The 23399-nt window shown below is 38.5% G+C and overlaps 1 protein-coding gene across 2 annotated transcripts; it reads right to left on the minus strand.

The window, feature by feature from the left end:
• Positions 1-17461: 17461 nt before the first annotated feature.
• LOC113310098 (probable methyltransferase PMT11) lies at positions 17462-22298 on the minus strand. Of its 2 annotated transcripts, XR_003340916.1 has the most exons (9): positions 21117-22298; positions 20754-21024; positions 19950-20060; positions 19680-19839; positions 18738-18995; positions 18492-18614; positions 18203-18280; positions 17642-18025; positions 17462-17604 (listed from the first exon to the last, which is right to left on the minus strand). XR_003340916.1 is itself a non-coding variant. In XM_026558664.1 (8 exons), the coding sequence occupies exons 1-8, from the start codon at positions 21870-21872 to the stop codon at positions 17827-17829; spliced, it is 1956 nt and encodes a 651-aa protein (XP_026414449.1). In that variant the 5' UTR covers positions 21873-22298; the 3' UTR covers positions 17462-17826. The 2 variants fall into 2 exon arrangements, 1 of the variants encoding a protein (XP_026414449.1); XM_026558664.1 differs by having other exon boundaries at positions 17462-18025.
• Between the last annotated feature and the right edge of the window lie 1101 nt (positions 22299-23399).

Here is a 23399-nt window from a genome sequence, read left to right on the forward strand (position 1 = left end):
GTCAACATTTCAAGGTAAATGAGCTCCATTTTTATGATTTTTTTCAATTTTTCAAATTTTTTTTTTTTCAATTTTGATTTTTCAATTTTTTTGGAATTTTTTCAATTTTTTTCAAAAAGAAGAAGGAGTTCGTTTTCAATTATAGCATATTATCATGGTATCTACTCTATACCCACAAACCTAAACTAAACATTGTCCTCAATGTTTCAAAATATGGAAAGAATTATAAAACAATATATGAAGAGGAACATGCTGAGTAGAGTAAAAGGAGAGAGAATACCCGATTGTACGGCGGCAGCTCGATTAAAACTCCATTATTCAAGGCAAAAATCCATCATATTAGGAGTCACAATGGATGAGCACAAAATATACACAAAAGGAAATTTAACTAACACATTATCTACAAGAAAATTTGGTTTTTAATGGGATTGGACTTTTTGGAAAAAATTTGGTTTTGTTGGGAAAAAGACAAATTTTGGTTTTGATGGGAAAAGGAAAAATTTTGGTTTTTAGGGAAAGAGTTGGAAAACTTTTTTTTTTGGTTATTTAGGGAAAGAGTGGACCAGTTTAGTCCACATAGACTGGGTCCTCCAGGTTGGTTGTTTCAATGTCGGGTGGAAATGGCTCAAGGAATGGCTTTAATCTCTGCCCGTTGACTTTGAAAACGTTCTTGTTGGAGACATCCTCCAGCTCTACAGCTCCATGAGGAAAAACTGTGCGTACTAGGTACGGACCCTTCCATCTGGAACGCAGTTTTCCTGGAAAAAGATGTAATCGGGAGTCATACAGCAAGACTTTCTGACCAGGAGTGAAGGATTTGCGCAGAATACGCTTATCATGAAATATATTCATCTTTTGCTTGTACAGCTTGGCACTGTCATAAGCCTCATTTCTCAATTCTTCCAACTCGTTGAGTTGAAGTTTCCGTTGAATTCCAGCTTCTTCCAGAGAGAAGTTCAGCTCTTTGATTGCCCAGTAGGCACGATGTTCTAATTCCACAGGTAGATGACATGGCTTTCCATACACTAGACGATAGGGGGACATGCCAATTGGTGTCTTATAAGCTGTTCTATAGGCCCACAAAGCATCATTCAATCTCAATGACCAATCTTTCCTGGACGGGTTGACCGTCTTCTCCAGAATGTGCTTAATCTCCCTATTAGACACTTCCACTTGTCCACTAGTCTGAGGGTGGTACGGAGTAGCAACCTTGTGAGTTATGCCATACTTGCGTACTAAAGACTCAAAGTACTTGTTACGAAAATGTGAACTGCCGTCACTGATGATAGCTCTAGGGGTACCAAAACGTGCAAATATGTTTTCCTTTAGAAATGAAAGTACCACCTTGTGGTCATTTGTTCTGGTTGCTATGGCTTCTACCCACTTAGAAACGTAATCAACTGCGACTAGGATGTACAACTTGCTGTCAGACATGGGAAATGGACCCATGAAGTCTATCCCCCAAACATCAAAAATCTCCACAATCAAAATGGGGTTCAATGGCATCATGTTTCTCCTCGAAATGCTTCCTAGCTTTTGACAGCGTTCACAAGCAACACAATAATCATGGCAATCCTTGAACAATGATGGCCAATAGAATCCACACTGCAAGATCTTTGCAGCGGTTTTCTTGGCACTGAAATGGCCTCCACATGCTTGGTCATGACAGAAAGATATCACATCTTTCTGTTCAGTGTTGGGGACACATCTCCTAATGATTTGGTCTGGGCAGTACTTAAACAAATATGGGTCATCCCAAAGGAAATGTTTGACTTCAGCCAGGAATTTAGAGCGGTCTTGTCTCGACCAACGCGAGGGCATCCTACCTGCAGCGAGGTAGTTAACAATATCAGCAAACCAAGGAAGGTCTGAGATAGACATCAGCTGTTCATCTGGGAATGATTCTCTAATCAGCTCAGATTCATCAATAGACTCTAAAGTTAATCTAGACAAATGATCAGCAACCACATTCTCACAACCTTTCTTATCACGGATTTCGAGATCGAATTCCTGTAATAAGAGTATCCATCGAATAAGGCGAGCTTTAGCATCCTTCTTGGAAAGAAGATACTTCAAAGCCGCATGGTCTGTGTATATGATGATCTTAGACCCTATCAGATAAGATCTAAACTTGTCTAATGCGAAAACGGCGGCAAGCAATTCCTTCTCGGTAGTTGAGAAATTGAGTTGGCCATCATTAAGGGTTTTGCTAGCATAGTATATCACATATGGTAGTCTATCAACTCGCTGTCCTAAAACAGCACCAACAGCATAATCAGAGGCATCACACATAAGTTCGAACGGAAGCTTCCAATCGGGTGGTCGGACTATAGGAGCAGTGGTGAGAAGGGTTTTTAATTCCTCCCATGCCTTCACACAAGCAGCATCGAAATTGAAGGCAACATCTTTGGAGAGAAGACTGCACAGAGGTCTGGAGATTTTGCTGAAATCTTTGATGAATCGCCGGTAAAAACCAGCATGACCTAGAAATGATCTGATCTCCTTCACAGAGCAAGGTTGTGGTAGATGTTGAATGAGGTCAACTTTAGCTTTATCCACTTCAATTCCTTTTTCTGAGATGATGTATACTAGAACTATTCCTGAATTCACCATAAAATGGCATTTTTCCCAATTTAGAACAAGGTTCTTTTCTTTACATCTGGATATCACGAGGGCAAGATGCTTCAAACATTCGTCAAACGAGGAACCAAAAACAGAGAAATCATCCATAAAGATCTCGAGAAAACTATCTATCATGTCAGAAAAAATGCTCATCATGCAACGCTGAAAAGTAGCAGGTGCATTACACAACCCGAAGGGCATACGTCTATAAGCAAACGTCCCAAATGGACACGTGAACGTAGTTTTTTCCTGATCTTCCGGAGCAATGTGAATTTGGTTATAACCGGAAAAGCCATCTAGAAAACAGTAGTGACTGTGTCCAGACACACGTTCTAGCATTTGGTCAATGAAAGGGAGCGGGAAGTGATCCTTCCTTGTTACTGTGTTCAACTTCCTGTAGTCGATGCATACTCGCCATCCTGTGGTTGTACGGGTAGGGACTAATTCATTCTTGTCGTTCTGAACTACAGTAATGCCTGACTTCTTAGGCACAACTTGAATGGGACTAACCCATTTGCTATCGGGAATTGGGTATATGATACCCGCATCAAGTAGTTTCAGGATCTCTCCTTTGACTACATCTCTCATGTTAGGATTAAGTCTCCTTTGCATTTCCCTCGATGGTTTGGCATTCTCTTCAAGGTTAATGTGGTGCATGCAAATGGTGGGACTAATTCCTTTGAGATCTGAGATGGTCCATCCTAAGGCCTCTTTGTGTTCCTTAAGTACTTCTAAAAGCTTACTTTCCTGTTCTGTGTCTAAACATGATGAAATAATGACAGGTAAAGTATCTGAAGAACCTAGGAATGCGTACTTCAACGTACTAGGCAATGTTTTCAATTCAAGCTTGGGTGGCTCAACAATGGATGGAATAAGCTTGGAATCAGAGAGTAGGGGTGGTTCCACTTCATATTTCCTTTCCGTGACGTCCATTTGAGGTACAGATTCGAGCAGAGATAGGACGTCACTACAGTATGCATTATCATAGGAATCTGGGTTAAAGTTCTCCATACATGCTTGAAAGGGGTCGACGGATAGAATGTTAGTCAATGAATCTTGCATTAATCCTTCAATCATATTAACTTCATGCACATCATCATCATCAAGATTCACAGGTTGTTGACTAATATCGAACACATTCAATTCTACCGTCATGTTACCAAAAGACAGTTTTAACACTCCATTCCGACAGTTGATGATCGCGTTGGACGTAGCCAAGAAAGGACGTCCTAAGATGACAGGAATGTGACAGTCTGGGTTTTGTACAGGTTGAGTGTCTAAGACAATGAAGTCTACGGGAAAATAGAATTTGTCAACCTTGATCAAAACGTCTTCGACCACTCCACGAGGAATCTTGACAGATCGATCTGCCAGTTGTAGAGTGATAGATGTTGGTTTCAACTCCCCAAGACCTAACTGCTCATAAACAGAATATGGCAGTAGGTTAACACTTGCACCTAGGTCTAATAACGCTTTATTGACCGTGTGTTCTCCTATAGTGCAAGAAATTGTTGGACATCCTGGATCCCTAAACTTGGGTGGAGTTTTGTTCAGAATGATGGAACTTACCTGCTCAGCTAAGAAAGCACGTTTTTGCACATTGAGCTTGCGCTTTTGAGTACACAAGTCTTTGAGGAATTGGGCATAAGCAGGGATTTGCTTGATTGCTTCAAGAAAAGGAATGTTGATGTTGACTCTCTTGAACAGATCTAACATCTCATTGTAATGGGTACTTTTCTGTTGATAGATCAATCTTTGAGGAAATGGGGTAACAGGAGAATGAGTTGGCAAAGGGACATTCACAGCAGTAGAATTGTCAGGCTTTCCAACTTGCTCAGATTCTTTGGTTTTCTGGGGTGGTGGAGGCAAAGTGGGATTTGTATCAGATTCATTAGGTTCGCCCACGTTGTTCTCGATGACTTTACCACTTCGGAGGGTGGTAATGGCATGGACTTGATCGGGTGAGGTTTCAGTGCAGGATGTTGTGCCTGTTTGAAATATCCTCTTTGGATTTTGTTGGGGTTGGCTCGGAAGTTTACCCTTTTCTCTCTCACACATTTGATCCATCTTTTGATCTAGATTTTTCTGACTTTGCATCAAACTCTGGAACATTTCCTCTAAGGTGGATAATCTCTTGTCGGTATTATGTTGAGGATATGATTGTTGTTGAGAGTTTGATTGTTGTTGAGGGTTTCTCGGGTGTTGATAACCTTGATTGTTCTGATATCCCTGATTGTTTTGATAGCTCTGATTAGGTTGAGATGGTCCTCCTTGAGTGGGTCCTTTTGACCATGAAAAGTTAGGGTGGTTTCTCCATCCTGGATTGTAGGTCTGTGAATAAGGGTTATGCTCTGGTTTTTGAAACATGGCATGTGCCTGTTCAAGCCTAGATTCCTGGACTGCAAGCAAATCGAGACAATTTTGGAATTGATGGTTGGGATCGTTACAAGCAGCACAAACAGACGAAGCGACATGTTCTCGGAGAGTAGTGGTGGAAGGTTTTGAATTTTTATGTAGTTCTAACTCTTCTAATCTCCTAACTATTGATGCCATGTTTGCTCTACCCTCAAAATCCGCTTCAATCCTAAAAGCCTTTGCTTCGGATGTAGTCTTTCTGGTTTCACGGATGGACTCCCACTGTTGCGTCTTTTCAGCTACTTCAATCAAGAAGTCCCAAGACGCGTCAGCAGTTTTATCTACGAATAGACCATTACACATCGACTCAACCGTTGTTCGGGTGGACACATCTAGACCTTCATACAAAATTTGCACAAGTCTCCATTTTTCAAAACCATGATGGGGACATTGGAGCAATAATTCATTGAATCTCTCCAAGTATCTAGCTAAGGTTTCACCCTCTAATTGCACAAAGCTATTCAGACTTTGACGAATTGTCGCAGTCTTGTGGTTCGGGAAAAACTTTTTGAAAAACTCCTTTATGAGGTCATCCCATGTCATGATGGATTGAGGCTATAAAGCATAGAGCCAGGCCTTTGCCTTATCTTTCAGGGAGAAAGGAAAAAGCCTTAACTTCAGGGTTTCGTCGGTCATTTGAGTGAAACGCAGAGTTCCACAAATTTCCTCGAATTCTCTCACGTGGTGGTACGGGTTTTCATTCTCAACACCTCTAAAAATAGGAAGCATCTGTATTGTGCTTGATTTCAGCTCATAATGGCCATTAGCCTCGGGTAGCACAATACAAGAAGGTTGACTGGCTCTAGTTGGATACATATAATCCTTGAGGGTACGGGGTTCTCCCATTGTTTCTGGTTGATCTGGACTGTCTCCCTCAGAACTTAGAATTTCGATAGGTTCGTCTGGGTTAATTCTAACAAGTCTGTTTGTCTGGTCTCTGTAGGTCACAATCATGTCCTAGTAGGTACCTTAACTAACATGTTGGTCAGACAGAGCAATCGGAAACAATTTGGCCCACAAGGGTTATGAAGATTTGGTTTTGAATGGGTGTTGGACTAACAAGGGATTTTGGTTTTTGGTTTAAAATTGGGCTTTGGAAAATTTTTTGAACTAAACCTAGCATAAATTAGCACAACTCATAAATAAAAACAATAATAATAATTAAGACAAGCCCATAAAAGAAAAAGAAAAATAAAAGAAAAATAAAAAAAACAAAAAAAATAATTACAGTCCCAAATATAAAAAAAAAAGAAAAAGAAAATAAATAAAAATTATTACAATCCCAAATAAATAATTAAATTAATTATTACAAGCCCGAATTTGAATTTAAATGAGGCCCAAGTGGGTTAACTCATGGGTTAGGCTTACTTGTTTTTTGGAGGGAAGCCCAAAAATAGGCTTTTAGTCCCCTTTTAGTTGCACAGCCCAGTTGGGCTTTATGATCGTCCTAAGCTCACGCGCAAGCCCAGCGAAATTGAGGTTACTCAGCAACACAGGCCCAGCAGAATCTGCAGCGAAGCCCAGCAGCAAAGGCAAGCCCAGCAGCAGAAGTTGCAAGCCCAGAGAAATTGAGGTTACTAAGCCCAGCTCAGTTGGTTCAAGCCCAGCAGCAGAGGGTGCACAAGCCCAGTTGACAGCTTCAGTTGGCAGCCCAGTTGGCTTGGCAGCAGGCTTGGCAGCAACAACAGCAGCAGCAGCAGCTTGGCAGAGAAAGCACCAACAGCAGCAGCAACAGAGAAAGCACCAGCAGCAGCAACAGCAACAGCAGGCTTTGGCTTTGGCTTTGGCTTGGCAGCAGCACCAGCAGCAGCAACAGCAGCAGCAGCAGCTCAGGCAACAGCAGATGGCAGCACCACTCCCCGGCAGCGGCGCCAAAAACTTGGTGTGAAAGGAAAAGACACACAGAACTTGCAAGTATACAAGGTCAAGTTTATAGAATAGAAGGAAAGCAGGGGAAATTCCACAGGGAGTGGGAGCAAACTAGAGAGAAACCTAAGCTAACAATGGAGACAGGGCACTATGGCAGTGAGCAAAGCAAGGTAATGTGGCAGATTCAAAGAACTAAAACAGTTACACAACAAAGCAGCACAGCAGAATAACAATAGCAGGGAACCAAGGCTATAAGCCAAGGGCAAGGTGAGGATTGTGCACTGATTTCAGTGCACAACAGCTACAAATTGCAGGAATTTAAACAAGAAAAACATGCAAGGAGAATAACTGATCAGGAAGCAAAATAGAACTGAATAGAGGTGACTGCAAAGGGATTGATGGTTAAGCCAAGGCTTAGGATCCACCTTGTGTCCTAATCAAACAACATGTTTCTAGGTTGAGTTTGATCCTATGCATACATCTAGAAATAGAAGAATACTAAATTGCTCAATAGTTTGCCCCTAGCATTGGCTGTCTTTTGACAGCACAGCCAATCACAGGCACTATGAGCATTGGTATCTCTCATTTGCTCAATCAAAACATACATCAGGAGAACTATCCTAGCAACCTGTCAATTGACAGTACACAAGGCTTCAACTGAGCCTTAGCTTAGTGCTACTTAGCTCATGCTCAACATGTTACAAACACAAGCATTCATCATACAGAAATAATTCAAACATAACATAACAATCAACTGTTAATTGCATAAGAAGACTGAAATTGGAATTGCATAAAATTTTGTGGCAAATTCTCTACTGGCTAGTCCAGAGAGCATCCCCCCCTAATTCACAACCCTTACACCTATTTATACCCAACAACAAATATCCCCAAAAATCAGGACTACATCAGTCCAATTAGGGTTTGGTGAAATTACAAAAAAAGTCAAATAAAATCCTACCTAACTATGATAACAACCCTAATTGGACTAACCCATGCTTCAATTAAACGTACAATTGATTTCCCCAAAAAATTCCCAAATCAGAAAAATTAGGGTTCTTATAAAAATTACTAAAATTTTTACCTAATCACTGTTGACACTGGTGGATGTCGACCCATGCCTCCAATCCTTCTCCTGTTGCTTCTCCTGTTCTTCCCATGCCCTAATTGCTTTTCTAGCTCATCTATTTCATCAATTTCTCTTCTAGGGTTCCTGTGAGAGGAAAAGATCGAGGAATTGATGTTATAAGAAGCTAGAGGAGTAGGGGAATGATGGCTCGAATGGTGATGGTTGAATGATTTGGGGAAAGGATGGTGGAGTGATTTGGGGGAGAAGATGGTGGAGTGATTTGGGGGAAGGGTCACTGTTGCAGAAGAGGGGAAGAAGATGGATTCGATGGGTTTGGGAGAAGGGTGTGTTTGGCTAATGGGTGTAGGGTTCGGTCGCTATGGTGTGTAGCGGGATCATCGAGTTAGATGTTTGGCAAATCTCGACCGTGGGATATGGAGATGAAAGATCAATCTGACGGTGAGATGAAGTGGATCCTGTAGCGACCGTGGGATTATACAATACAACAAAATTAACGACAGCAGATGGAGTTAGGTGTTGTAGTGTAAGGCGGAGATATCAAACTTCGATGCACAGCAAGGGAATGACCGTCGGATGCTTCTGAGAACTGATCTGACGGCTGAAGACGCAAGCGGGTATGGATTTGGGTTTTAGGCTTTTGGGTATAGAATATGGGTTTGGGAAATGAGTTTGGGCTTGGAAAACCTTGAGCCCACTTCTTCTTTAAGAACAACTTTCTTCTTCTTGAGCCCATTTCCAGCTTTTTGGACGTGCGCTCCATTCTTTGCGGCTTCCTTGCGTAATTTCTCCTGGCTTTTCACTACTTTTCTACTCTTTTTGCTCCGCAATTCATCCAGACTTTATTTATTACCTAAAAATGCAAAATTAAGTAAGAAAAATATTTATTCTTGAAAACAATGAAAATACAGAATATGGGATAAAATGTAGAATTAATGCACAAAAGATGAGTTAAAATGCCAACAAAAAGGGATAAATATATACAATATTTGGCACTCATCACCTGACGCGTGTCATCTTATGGAGAAAGAGGTGTTGTGTGGCGGTGAATTGTGCAACCACATTTTAAGATATAACTCTAGAATATGCTAAACCAGATCCTCACACTCCAAAAAAAGGCTCATCCAACAGAATTTCTTATTTTTAATAGAATTAATAATAGACTTGAACTTGTAGTACTTGATAAGTTTCCAGGAAGGATGTATATTGTTAGTAAAATCGTCATTTTTGTTTATTTTCTTCCTATTAGTCGTTGTTAAAGGAGATCTTTTGCAGGGTCTGGCTAAGACCTCGTATAAGGGATAATTTTATGCCTTTTTATCCTCTTCCATGCTGCAGATTGTCTGCATTATCTTTTAATTTTGTTAATGAAAAACTGCTGATCATTTTTAACAATACCTAGTTTATGATATTTTTTTGTAGTCCTTTCTGTTCTAAAAAATTTTTGAGTATAAAGTTCCAATTTTCTTATGTGTGTCATTTTTTACATTATATGCAAATATGTACTGTAGGTATTCAATGCTTCTTACTTATTTTTCAGTCTTCATAATGACAGTATAGAACGACAATATAACACTGCAAATAATGGTTAAGAAAAAAAAAACACTGCAAATAAAAAGCATGACATTTGCATTGAATCCGAAAGAGCGATTACAAGTTTTTTTTAAAAAGAAATAGATTCTGATAGATGAACATACTTCATCATTTACATTATAAGATTTTAAAATTCCGAACTTATAAGTAATGCTAACTAAAATCTACTTTAGGGAAAGTTTTCATAAAATTGATTCAAATTTTTCTGGTGACAAAAACAGTGTTGTTGGCATTGTAAGCACACCATAATATTCAATGGCTCTGCAGAAAAGTGCTTGATGAGGGCCAATTGCTCTTTTCCTGCAGTGAGTTAGCATAATCCCCCAAGTTAGCAATTCCGAGCGCCTAGTACAAAATCACCAGCTGCAAGATCAATAGGTCTTGGAAGATAAATCTGTGGACTAAACTATGAGTACCTATAACATCCCACATACGACATGTTTTATCATCTGATGACATGTGCGAAAAAGAGAAACAACGACATATAAATTACAAAGCAATGTAAAATCAAACAAAATACGCACTGCCATTTCATATTATCGTAAACAAAACGGTCGATCTATATAGATAACTAGTTATGCAGTACATGGGAAATATGGCTGACTGCTTTCATGTAGTACATATCATAGCTACTGCTTTCAACCAGTACATATCAATATCTACTGTGGTATCATAATAATGATACATATTTGTTCATACTAGGGTTTATACAGTATACATTGACATGTAGTGCACAAATTGATGCAATACATATATGTATCTACTGCTCCCATCAAGTACATATCAACTTATATAGGGGTTTATACAGTACATAATGACATGTACTGTGTCAATAAACAAAAATGATGTGAGTAATAATGATAAACCAGCACGAATTTTCAGGCAATGAATCATAAGAATTAAAAAGAAATATGTACTGCAGTTTTTACCAGTACATATGGATTTTTCTTTCATATTAGTTGTATAATCAACAAGATTATTACATAAGAAAACGAAGTAACAAGAACATGGTGATATGTACTGACGAATACGTACTTTCAACAATATATATGTAATCTATTTGAGAACACTGCATATTGATTTGCACTAATACATATTCGTATTAATATGTCCTCAAGCTTTTAACTCTAGTACAAAGTAACCTATATTTATCAGATATAGCATGAACTTAAAATTTAAGAATAAACTACTGTATAAATCAGCAAAATCATATGAGTAATAATGATAAACCACCACAAATTTTCAGGCAATGAATCATCAAAATTACGAAGAATCACTGAGAGGAACAAAACAGATTCAATATAAGGATTGAGAGGATGCATTATATACACAACACAACTTAACAACAGGATGCATTACAATTTAAAGTGAAAAAACGTACCACGTTTCAAGATTGACCATGTTTCTCATTTCTTTCCATGTGTTGGTCCTCTAGACATAAAATCCACAACTACTGAACCTAGAAAACAGTTGGTAAAGCTTCACATTTTCATTTTCATAAAAGTATCCTTTTCATTTTCATAAACACATATAACATGTTTTTTGTTGGTATATAAGCATCTAGGTACAAGGGTTTATCCAGTACATATAGATATGTAAGCATAAACTAGAATTTTTGCATACATGATGGTATGTACTGCATCTAAAAATTACTCTTTCCCTAAGTACATATCATGATAAACTGGTGCATCTAAAAATCACACTTTTTCAAGCATGAACTAAGGGTTCATATAGTACGTATCAGTACATAATTAAGCTCAAGAATTAAGCATTAAGCATTAAGAAATCACTACATATTGATATGTATCAACATTAAGAATTAAGAATATATATAAGAGTAATATTGATATGTAATTCAAGTAACACAACAATGATATGACAGATTTTCTTATACCGATGGTCTGCTGCGTAACAAAGATCGTATAGTTATGCCATCAACCTCTGCATGTATGAGCAATCACTACATATTCATATCAAACACAACAAAACATAACAGATTTTCCACATTTTGCAAATCTACCAACACTACATATTGGTATGTAGTCTAAAGATTTTGAATAGATTTTTACCTTTTTTCAAGGGTACAATTGATTTCTTTCCTTTTGCTTCTGTTGAAGGAGTATCGTCGTTTTTGTTGGTGAAGGAGTAACAGATTCAATAGATTTTGTCATACTTCTTACTGTTGGTGAATTTGCAGTGGGTTTTTCTTTGGTTTTTGCTGTTGGTGAATCGACGGTAGTTTTCTTTTGGGTTTTTGTTGGTGAAAAAGTTTCTTCTATAATTACTTCTCTAATTGTTCGTTTAATCTCCCTTTTGGTAACCATTTTAGGGTTGCTGATGAACAAGATTAGAGTTAGGGTTGCTTATAATGAAGTTAGGGTTTGCTGAAGAAGATTGATCGATTTTTAGAGATGATTTTTTTATTGGTGTTGATTTTATTGTTGATGTTGTTGATTGTGAAGAAGGAAGAAGGAGTTTCATCTGTCGTCTGTAGATGAAAACGATGAAAAGAAGAATGAAGAAGGGTAGTTAAGTACTTTTAAGTTTTTAAAACTTTTTTGGACCTCCGGTTATTTTATTTTTTACCGCTGGACTACAAGTTAATCCGGGTCGGGTTTTCTGGACTAAACAGGAAATTCCTCTAATAAACTACCCGAAATCCGACTAGTATAATAAACTACCCGAAATCCGACTAATAAGATTTTGGGTACAGATACGGAAGAATTTTAACAGCTAAGTTTAGTAAGATTGATGTAACAGCTTCATGGAACTTGGGTATCCTCCCTTCCAAAGCAAAATATGTAACCTTGTACATGGAGTATATAATACATTTTTCTTCTTAGCAAAAAAAAAATCCTAACTCGTTTTAACGAGTTTGAGCGTTAAAAGACTCTTCTCATAAATCATAATGCTTTATATATCCAAGGAAAAATCTAGAGGCACTTCATAAAAACATGTCAATGGTCCTTTTTATTTATTTAATTAATGAGAGTTAAGAATTTAGACTTGCACTAACCCAGTTGTTTGTACCCAAAATAAATTCTAGGCCCAAAATACGATTGATTTGATGATGATTAAATAAATTAGGGTTATGAAACAAATCGAACAAAAATAAAGAGACACAAAAATTTAACATGGTTCGACAAGTATTGCCTACATCCACGGAGAACAGAGAAATAGTTTATTGATTGTAGGATACAATAATTTTCCTAGGTTAGCTAACTTAAAATTTCATGTCTCTTAGGGTTTAGAATACATATATTTATAGTGTTATGTAACCCTAATCTAAAGATTTAAAGGCCTAGACAAATAAAGCTCCACGTTGAATGGTAAGGAAACCCTTGCGTCCTATTGGCTGAAATAAATCTTTTTTGAGTTTTGTGAAACGAACGTTTTGGTGAGGACACTTGGCAACGTATGATTGGTTTAAAAAGAACAGGAAAGGATTAAAAAAAGGAAACCAAATTCAATTTGGAATTTATAAAGTGACAATATTTAGGTGAGGACACTTGGCAACATATGATTGATTTATAAATAAATTTTATGGAAGTCCAAATTCAATTTGGAAATCGAATAATTACTATATTAGGACTATTTTTTCCAAATTAATATATACAGGGTAAAAATCCTCATATTTTCTGCGAAAATAAATGAAAAAATAAATAAAATTTGCTAATATCCTCCATCTATTTAATGTATTTGCCCCGTCACACAAATCGAAAATACATCTCCACGGGGCGGGCAAAGCCCCGCGTTCACCAAATCAAAAATGCATTTCCACGAGGTGGGGTGAAGACCCGTGCACGTGGTAGGCGAGACTTTTTGCCACATGGTGGACTTGTGATGCTCGAGAGCTAGTCGAGTCTTGAGTGAAATGTAATGTGCGTGCTTGAGTCTTAAGTTAAGAAGATTAAGGCTACATGCGACGGCGGCATGTACATAACTGCATAAATGAATCATGACACACTGTTGTACATATCCGACATGGTTTTCCCTTCAAAATATACTCATGTTAGTTTAGCGTTCTCAAAAAACGCGATACGTACCTGAAATTTTCCTTCATGAATACACAGCTTGCCAAGTCCATATTTTTCCTCGTTGGACTTTATGGGGCAAGGCTTTTATCTCGCAACATAACAAGGCTGAAGCGCTCGATGCTCGGGCAGGCTGGTTGTTGCTTGTGTTGAGTCCGAGTCTTTGTACCAATATAGGGCATTGGGCTCGTGGTTCGACGAGATTTTGGACCAACATTGTGCATTGGGCTCGTGGTCGAGACGAGACTTTATGCTTGCCAAGGTGCAAGTCTTTGTACTCGTGTGCAAGGCGAGATTTTATGTTTGCGATAAATGCAAGACTTATGTGCTCACGTGCAAGGTGAGGCTTTAGGTGCTTGTGATGTGATGCAAGGATAAATATTGAAGGGTCTAAGCAATCCTCATCTCGTACTCACCTCGAACTAGATCATGTCGCTATCCACGAACCTCGAACTTGATCATGTTGTTGCTCCAAGTGCACATAAAAGTTTCTTGAATACTAGATTTTTTGCTTCCATGTTGTAGTGAATTGAAAGGCGATTTCTACGAGCCAAAAATCACCCAATTCGAACTTAAAACGAAGAAGTTATTGACGAAACAAGATTTGAATGAAACGCGCGTTGAATTAAGGGTGCACACCTGATTTTGGACCGAACCGAGGAACGGGGTACAGGTACCGTTCCAAAAAATAGGAACCGGGGTCTGGGGGTACAGGTACACGGTCCAATACAAGTCTCGTGCCGTACCGGACCGAAAGTACTGAGTATTAAGAGCCGTTAGATTTAGGGGATAATAAATTAGTAATAGCCGTTGGATTAAAGGGGGAATATAAGCGAACATTATAGGGCTAGGGTTTCTCTTCTCTTTTTTTTTTTCCCTTCTCCTCTCACTCTGAGAAGGAGAAGAAGTGAAGAACTACATTACTTACAGGGACGAGATTTCTTAATCTTCTCTTCTCCATTACTTACCACCTCTCGATCGAGAAGAAGAAATTGTTAACCAAGGGTAAGTGTTGAATCAGTTGATTCAGTTCTCCTATTTTGATTTTTGGAACCTAGGGTTTTGAAGTAGTGTTGATTTGTATTCTAATAATTCTATTTCTATATAATAATTCTACCTTCCTTGATATTGGATCAAATTTGTAATTAATATATCAAAAAGATTTCTTCCTTCTCTGCAAGAGTTTATTGATTTGGCTTGGATTGTATTTCCACCAAACTGGTAAGAATTCTATCTTCTTAATCTTTTGATTTTTCATTATTTTTTAGTTCATATGAAACCCAGACTTTGAATTTGGTTTTAAAATTATGTTCTTTTTTGGCTGTATTTTCGGGGTTTCATTGATCTCCATCAACTAGAATTAAAGACTTATTGTAATTTGGAAATGGTGTACCCTGTCTCGACAAAGTCTAATACCCTGTGATTGAAGTTGCATTCAAAATGAACCTGATGATGGCACATGGTAGTGTTAGGCTCATGTTTACAACTAACATGGTAGTGTTGCCTGTAGACATAACTTACTAATCAATTTATGAATATTGAATATTGAAGGAAAAATTTATGAATGAATGATTATTCAAGTTGTTTGTCGATTTGTTATAGAAATTGTTTAGTTCAATTGATAACAACGAGCATGGATAAGGTACATGATGTTCCTTGTAATAATCTTATTAGAAGTTAAATCTCTGTCCCTTGTGGAATGTCTTATTCTTAGATGTACTCTTGGCTAAGGAAGTTGTTATTTCTGTGTAGCTTTGTTATAATAACTCAACAGTACTTACTTCCTTGTTTTGTAAATATATATATATTTCTGTGAACTGATTCTTGTTTTCTTGAGCTTATCATGTGCTTGCGAAGCTGCTATACAAGCCAAAGAGGAAATGGAATAGAAGATCAAGATTCAAGACTTTGTATTTGTCATTGCCACCACTGTCCAGTGCATTGTTTGTGTTGGTTAAGACAGTTTTGTGTTTGGCAGTGTATGTGTTTGTGTGCTACTGCTACTTGTTCTTTTTTCACATTTTCAAGACTTAAGTTGTTTAAGATTTTGGTTGTTTGTGTGCTAGTAGTGCTACTGCTACTGCTACTTGTTCTTTTTTCAGATTTTCAAGACTTTGGTCAGTGTGTGTGTTTGTTACTTTGTTCTTTGATTGAGATATTGCTTAGTATATTGAAAAACAGGTAAAATATGTACTTAATTTATCTGGAAAAATTACAAGAAAATCTGTCTGAAATTCTGACAGAAAAGTACCGCTTGGTACCGGACGTGTACCGAATGGTACCGGAACCGAGGTGCAAGGTACAGGTACCGGTCCAAAATTTTGGAACTGAGGCTAGGGAGGTAAAGGTACTCGGCCTCGGCAAGAACCGTACCGTGTGCACCCTTACGCTGAAAAGACTAAGATTATTGAGTCATGTTTTGTTGCACAAAAGAATTGGCAGCACAGATGGTTGAAGGATGGAAGGCGCAACCTACAGGTCATGATATCGATTCTTCCCCCCTGAACATATTAATGCTAACACAGTCAATGAGTGGACTGATGCAGCTGACATGACGAGTACGTGCTTACGTGTTGAGCAAGTGCTGATGTGTCTGGCACGTGCTGACGTGGCAGTCGTTGCTGACATGGCGATTACGTGTTGACGTGGCTGACTATGCTGCCATGACGGATATATGCTGGCATGTCACCTGGCACCGAGATGACGTGGCACCATGCTTGTTGACGTGTCGCCTAGGGAAGTGGCCCAGCTTGCTGACGTGACACCGAGATGACATGGAACTGAACATGACAATGTGGCGCCTAGTGAGGTGGCACGAGCTTGCTGACTGGATAATTGCAACAGATGTGACGCCTACCATGCTGACATGGCAGGGTGCTGACTGGACTATGTTGCTGAGGAGGACACAAGTAGCGATGAATGTACACTGCTTAGTCAGCGCAAGAGAAGCACCGGATCGCTGGTGTACGGGAGGCTGGACAGGTCCTATGGACCATATCCAATTGATCCGACGGATCCGGTTGGCTGAATCTGGTGATGTACAGGAGGTTGGATCTTTGTGGGTGTACAGGATAGTTGTTGCTGTTACGGTTACTGTAACAGTTATGACTGTTAGGCCTTTTATAACATTTCTTCTTCGTAACGGTTCCATAACAGTTTTGTAAAAGTTCCGTGAGAACCTTAATCTCTTTTTGCTTTCATCTTCTTCGCTGATTTTTGCATGGAATTTCGTGCAGATTTCTTCTGCACCTCTCTCAATGATAAAACACGATTCTTTCACTCGAATCCCCTTAGTCGGCGCCAATGTTTGTACCCAAAATAAATTCTAGGTACAAAATACGATTGATTTGATGATGATTAAATAAATTAGGGTTATGAAACAAATCGAAGAAAAATAAAGAGACACAAGAATTTAGCGTGGTTCGGCAAGTATTGCCTACATCCACGAAGAACAGAGAAATAGTTTATTGATTGTAGGATACAATAGTTTTCCCTGGGTTAGCTAACCTAAAATTCCATGTCTCTTAGGGTTTAGAATACATATGTTTATAGTATTATGTAACCCTAATTTTGATGTAAACTTGATATGCAAGCAATTTGGCAACAAGACTTCCGGAAACTTCTAAAATCTTTTTTACGGGCTTGATTAGTGGGCCTTCCGTGTATTTTATACACAGTACAAACACCAGTCTCCAGAGGTTACTTCAACATTGGAAGAAATCAGCGGTCAGTTGTGATTTTTTCTTGCGGTTATGGATCATTGTCATATGCATCTCTCCATCTCATTACAAGAAATCAGGTTATCGAATTCTACCACAACCATTCCCCAGTTATTCAGAACTAATTCAGCAATTGACGGCTCCTAACACGAAGTAATACTGTAGTACATACGAAGGAAATGAGAAATAAATAAATTAATTAATGTTCCTTGACTATAGGCTTTACCACCAAAGTAAAAACCGAAAACTATATGCTCCAGGAGATAAACTATATGTGAAACTGAACAACATGTTTTAAGGATAAATGAGAAGAAAAAGGTTTGCTGTTGATGGAGGTGTATTTACGTCGGTGAGGTTTATAACACCGCTTCTGAATGTGAATGTCAAGGAAGAAGAACCATAGTTCAACCGATCGAGTTTTTCTTGTATAAACGAATTCCTTATTCTGCTTTCTGCGTCATTTTTGTTTGAATGCTGCTTTTTAAGGGCGTTAAAGACTTTTCTCACATATCAAGAGCTTCCAGTTGGCATGTGGACCTTCAGAAGTGTCACGCGGATTGGTATGCCAACCAATTGCCTTTGCTACCACCTGAATTTCATCCATGACATTCACACTATCTAAAATATACGCAGTTCCCCCAGGTCTCAATATCCGATCCATCTCAAGCATAATGGTGGAAACATTGCATCTGTGGTGGTATTTTGACGGGAAAGAAAAATCAGCGGAACCAGTTAAAGACGTAATTTATGGATAAGTACAGGGTTGAAGTAATTAAAGGGAAGCATGAATTGCACTCTCCTGTTTTACACACATAAATTCCTCTTCAGAAAACTGGAAAAAAATAATAAAGTAATCACAGAGGTACCTCTTTTGTTCAGTGGAGAGAAGGCGATTCGCATTTAGTAGATCATACGTTCTTGGATATGTATCAAATGGTTCACACCTAGGAAAAGTTCTTCAGTTATGCCACCAGATTGTATGCAACTATGTTTGTTTCATGCATCAAGATTGATATGCCTTTGATTCAAAAAAGTAAGCTACTCTGCTGAACTAGTTCTACTAAGCAAGGAGCTATCTAAGATTGGAAAAGGCAATAAAACAGATGCGGAAGTTAATCCCCAAAAAAGTAGTATACAAGTTCAAATTTCTCTTACCAGTCGTGCATGACTCCAATTAGTCCACGATCATAGATAACAGGCAAGGTATTAGGTCCACTGACAGGTACAACATTCATTATCCAGTAATCCATCTCCAGATTTATGAGTGCTGCAGCGTATCTGCCACAAGGACTTGTTAAGCAAATCAAGAAATTTTCCGCCATGATGAAACAAGCATAATGCAATACTTGGATTCCAGCATTTTCAACAGTAATAAGTAACTCAAGAAATTATACAACATACCCTCCAAAACCAGCCCTCATGTCCATCACATTTCGAAATGGTTTTTTTTCCCAATGGTAAACATGAATGTAGCTGGTGACTATGTTTGTCCAATATCCATTTTCTGCTTTGTACAGCTCTCTTCTGGATATTTGGGAATCCAATTTTATGCTCTGGAGCCTGTCTGGTATATTATTCAGTCGACTAGGCCATGTAGTAACATTCGCCCCATAGGCATTATTAGGTAGTCGACTAATGCATGCTTTCATATCGACGTACCTACAAAAATGCATTATTACTTAAATGAAATCGTCAAGGGAAATAGCTATCACTAGTGAAAATAGTACCACAGGTGAGCAACTGCATTTTATCTGATGCATAAGTAATTTTATTAGTCTTTCACAGAGGCTAGTAACAGGGTAACTGGAAATTCTCAGAGAATACATAATGCTGTATTAATGATATGTGAAATCCGACCGTACAAATGCGTAAGATCTTGGACAGCTAAGACAGGAAATATTTATTCGGGAGCTGTGCGTTATACTCCCGGTGCATCCTTATATTGGGTTGTCCCCCTTCCCTAACCCAAAAAAATCCCTATCTCATAAGGGATGCCAGTTGAATCCGAAACTCATTTTCATGATGGAAATGATAAAATGAGATATCTTCAATTACGATTAGTGATTTCTTCAACCACGATGGAAGTTTGACGCTTGAATCGTTAGAAGCTTGAAGGGTGATAGGATATGCATGACACGTTTATTACTGACTGAAAACTGAATATTCAGTTATGGTAAAGAGTCCCTCTAACTAGGTTTAGTTTCATTTTTCGGCCACTGGATTGAGAAAATCAAGGAGCTTTTGGGGATCAGAGATGCTGGAAATGATATTAAAAACTTATTAACAAAGTATACAAAATTGCAGTTCCAGCTTAAGAGATGTGAAAGATGGAAACAAAGATACCAAACGTTGTCAGGGTCATCGCTTAGATCACACAATGGTGGTTGTGTTCCAGCATCGCGCCCCGTATAGCAGCTGTTATTTGAAGGTTTGCGCCATATAGCAACATATCCTTCTTTCTTTACAAGTTCCCAGCAAAGACGTGTAGTAAGGTCCTCCATCTCTGTAAGTAACGAGAGTTCCTCAGGGTTTAAGCAAATTAACTTCTCATAATCATGTCTAATTAAGGAACAATTAGCTATCGTGGAAGAACGGACATAACTCCATCAATACCTTTCCATTGTTCTTGCAAGGGGATTTCATGTTTATAAACTGGCTGTGCTGCCCAAACAAAGTATCCTCCACCTCTGAGCATCCTGTTGACCTCAAGAAGATAAATTCCATCTTCAATGCAATCAAAAGAGAAAAACAATTATATTCGGTAGAAAAGACCATAAATGATGCAATACTCGAAAGACCAAATTCAATCTTCTGACTTCTCTGTCCCTACTGAGGGACCTTGTAAGAACATACGATACCTAATCCCAGCAGCAATTCTGTGTAGCCAATGGATTAAATAAAACAACAGAATATTAAAGAAACAGAAGACCTCCCTTTCAAGTCAGAACTTTTACTTTCAAACGAGATTTTAAGTATAGCCGAGACATTTTGTATCTTCTCACGGTATAACTAATTTCGTTAACATCAGGTTTAGTTCAACCTTGCATACTTAGGTTTTCAGAGTTATACTTTTTAAAGGTTCCACAACTTTTTTCTAATTTCTTTTATACATGTAACTATTTTTGTTATGTACCTTCTCTCTTCTTAATACAATCTGCTTTCTCTATATTAAAAAAAAAGACTTCTCTGTCAGTGTCACTATTCTTCTCAGCTGAAGAGGAAACAAGAATGGCATGCGCGTGAAGATTTTAAAATCACCAAGTCGGACCAAATAAAGAAAGGCAGTCTGCTAAATGCAGATGACAACACGAAAACTTGTAGTATTATCATAACGTAAACTTATAACAATCAGAATTCCTGGGTAGAGTACACAAACACTTGAAATACTGACAAATTTTTTTGTGTTACAACACTTACCATCACATGTCCAGTTGATTCTACACCTTGAACAATGTATCAACTCGAAAGCCTGGCTTGGATACAATAGACGCCGTGTGGCAAAAGCTGCCACCATTGCAGGCACACCACGCTCAAGAGCAAATTGAATTTGGTTTTCATGAACATCTTTTGGTGCTATAGATAGAGTAGTCACATTTCGGGAAAGCAAAAAGGCACCAAAGCTTGCTACACCACATCCAACGTCTAATACGACTCGAGTATGATTACCAAATGCAATTTCAGGAACCATCTGTGCATTTAACAGGCACAAAAATACTATTTAGTTAAGTTATATAATTCATACCCAATTAGCAAGTATGGAGAATCAAATGGAAAAGAAACCTGTGCAATCTGATCCAAGTATTTATCTGCCCCATGGATGAATTGAGTTCCACCTCCAGGGAACTTGAATTTATCATTATCTCTCTCAATCCAGTTCTGCCCACCTTTATCATCAACCAAGCGTGAATGTGGTACATTGCTGAACCACACCTCGTCTCTGCTTCGTGGCCACGGAATCGGAGTTTTGTAATCTTTTGGCGGTGGAATTAAGCAATCCAACCCACTGCCTTTCCCAGGACAATGCCGTTCAAATTTCTCGCCTCTCACAGTTGAATCAAGCTTTTTAAGCTCTTCAACGTTATCCAAACAAGGAATATACTCTCTCATATCCTCAGAACATAAAGAAAATTTATCAATTTCAACAGCAGCAGCACTAACGTCGTCTGGTTTCACAATACTCATATTCAAATTCCTAAACTTGTCAACTAAATCTGGATCAAAATCACCAACTTCAAAATCTTCGGCCATAACTCCATTCTCATCAATAACCCCGAATTTTTCAGCTATTACAGGTGGTGGTTTTGATGGATGAGAAGGTGGCGGTTCAGACGATATTGTTTTATTCGCATTCGGAGAAATTGAAATTGATGGAGTAAGTCTCTTATCTGATTGTTGTTGATTATTGAAGAAAACAAGCTGTTGGTTTCCATCAGACCAGTGTTGCCCCAAATAGAAGAAACTGAAAGCAAATAGGGTTAATCCGACTACCTTTGTGATTGGAGATTTTAAAAAATCTTCCACTCCTTGGTTCACCATTCTGTTAAAGGAATCAGAAAGAAGCAAATTTCAGGGAATCTGCTTCATTTGTCTTCTCTTTTCTGGATAGTTGTGAGGTTTGAGTAAACTAGACTTCTCTTTTGATTCCCTGATTCGGGATTCGATATAGAGATCAGTTTGGAACTGAACAGAATTCGAGTCAAAGTCTCAAGAAATGAAAAATCATAATACTCAAGATATTTGTCTAACACTCTAATTTAACTCCGATAACGTGGAGTATTAATTAAGTGTTAATTCGAATCTAGGGTTTTAGAATTTGGACATTAGTACCGACATTACCAAAAGTTGGGGATTGGTGTATGTATCGTCAACACAGTGGCTCACTCGTTTAAAATATACTTCAATTTCAATCGGTTCTTGCTTTAACTCAGAGTTGAACTTCGTCGGAGTTCGAAGTTCCTCAAAATGCTATGTGCATGAAACGTCCACCACGTCTTCTTGATTAAAATTTTTTCCTTCGGAGAGACATGTTACTGGAGACCCCTTGTCAGTAATTATCTTGTCAGCATGTAGCCATGCTCCTCCGGGGATCATGTTATATCCTGAATCTTCCTTGATTATGTAAAATTTGGTTTTTGTCAGGAAGAACATGTCCTCATCTTCAGGGTGATGTGGCCATAAGCATCATTGGACGTTCCTTTATGATCTCTGATCGATGCAGGAGCATGAATAGCTTCTTGTCGAGTGCTCCATGCAACTTTGAGGGTTTTCAGTGGAATAATGTTGTCAGTACCAGTATCGATCAACGTTGTTCCAAATCGTTTCCTTTGAGATTGACTTTTGTAAACAGTCCCCAGTTATACATATCTGATCGATGCAGGAGCATGAATAGCTTCTTGTCGAGTGCTCCATGCAGCTTTGAGGGTTTTCAGTGGAATAATGTTGTCAGTACCAGTATCGATCAACGTTGTTCCAAATCGTTTCCTTTGAGATTGACTTTTGTAAGCAGTCCCCAGTTATACATCTCCTTGTCTGGAGGTGCAGGACGTACTTCCGGGATGGATAAACGTCTTCCTGAACGATGCGATTAAGAGCAGTGAAAATATCTTTTCCTTGTACCTTTGATAGATAGAAAAGTACATACATATGCTCCACCAAGGATTGAACCGCTTCATTGACAGGTTTTTCAGAGAGAGTCAATGTCCTGACTGGAACAGGGTTCATTTACACTCCAGTCCCCAAATGAAGCTGTCAACCTTCTATTTGAAATGCTTTTCAAAACATTGCAGTTACTTGTTGAATGATTAACGAATCTATGAAAGCAACAATACTTAGGATCCTCCATTTCTTCTTCAGTCGGTTCCTTCCTGACAAATGGTTACTTGATTGTGCCGTCTTGGATGTACTTCCAGCAACTCGATTACTTCTTCCATGAGAAGAGGGAAGTTTGAGTTTGTCTGATCATCTCTTGTTTGTTGCTGACGCTGGGTCGGAGCTTGTGCATTTCGGGTCTGGTTAACCTTTCATGGAAGGTTGGAGATTGTACTACTTGTTAACAAGAGGTTT

This window comes from Papaver somniferum, chromosome 9 (genome assembly GCF_003573695.1).
Source record: "Papaver somniferum cultivar HN1 chromosome 9, ASM357369v1, whole genome shotgun sequence".
In the NCBI taxonomy this organism is placed as follows: Eukaryota; Viridiplantae; Streptophyta; class Magnoliopsida; order Ranunculales; family Papaveraceae; genus Papaver; species Papaver somniferum.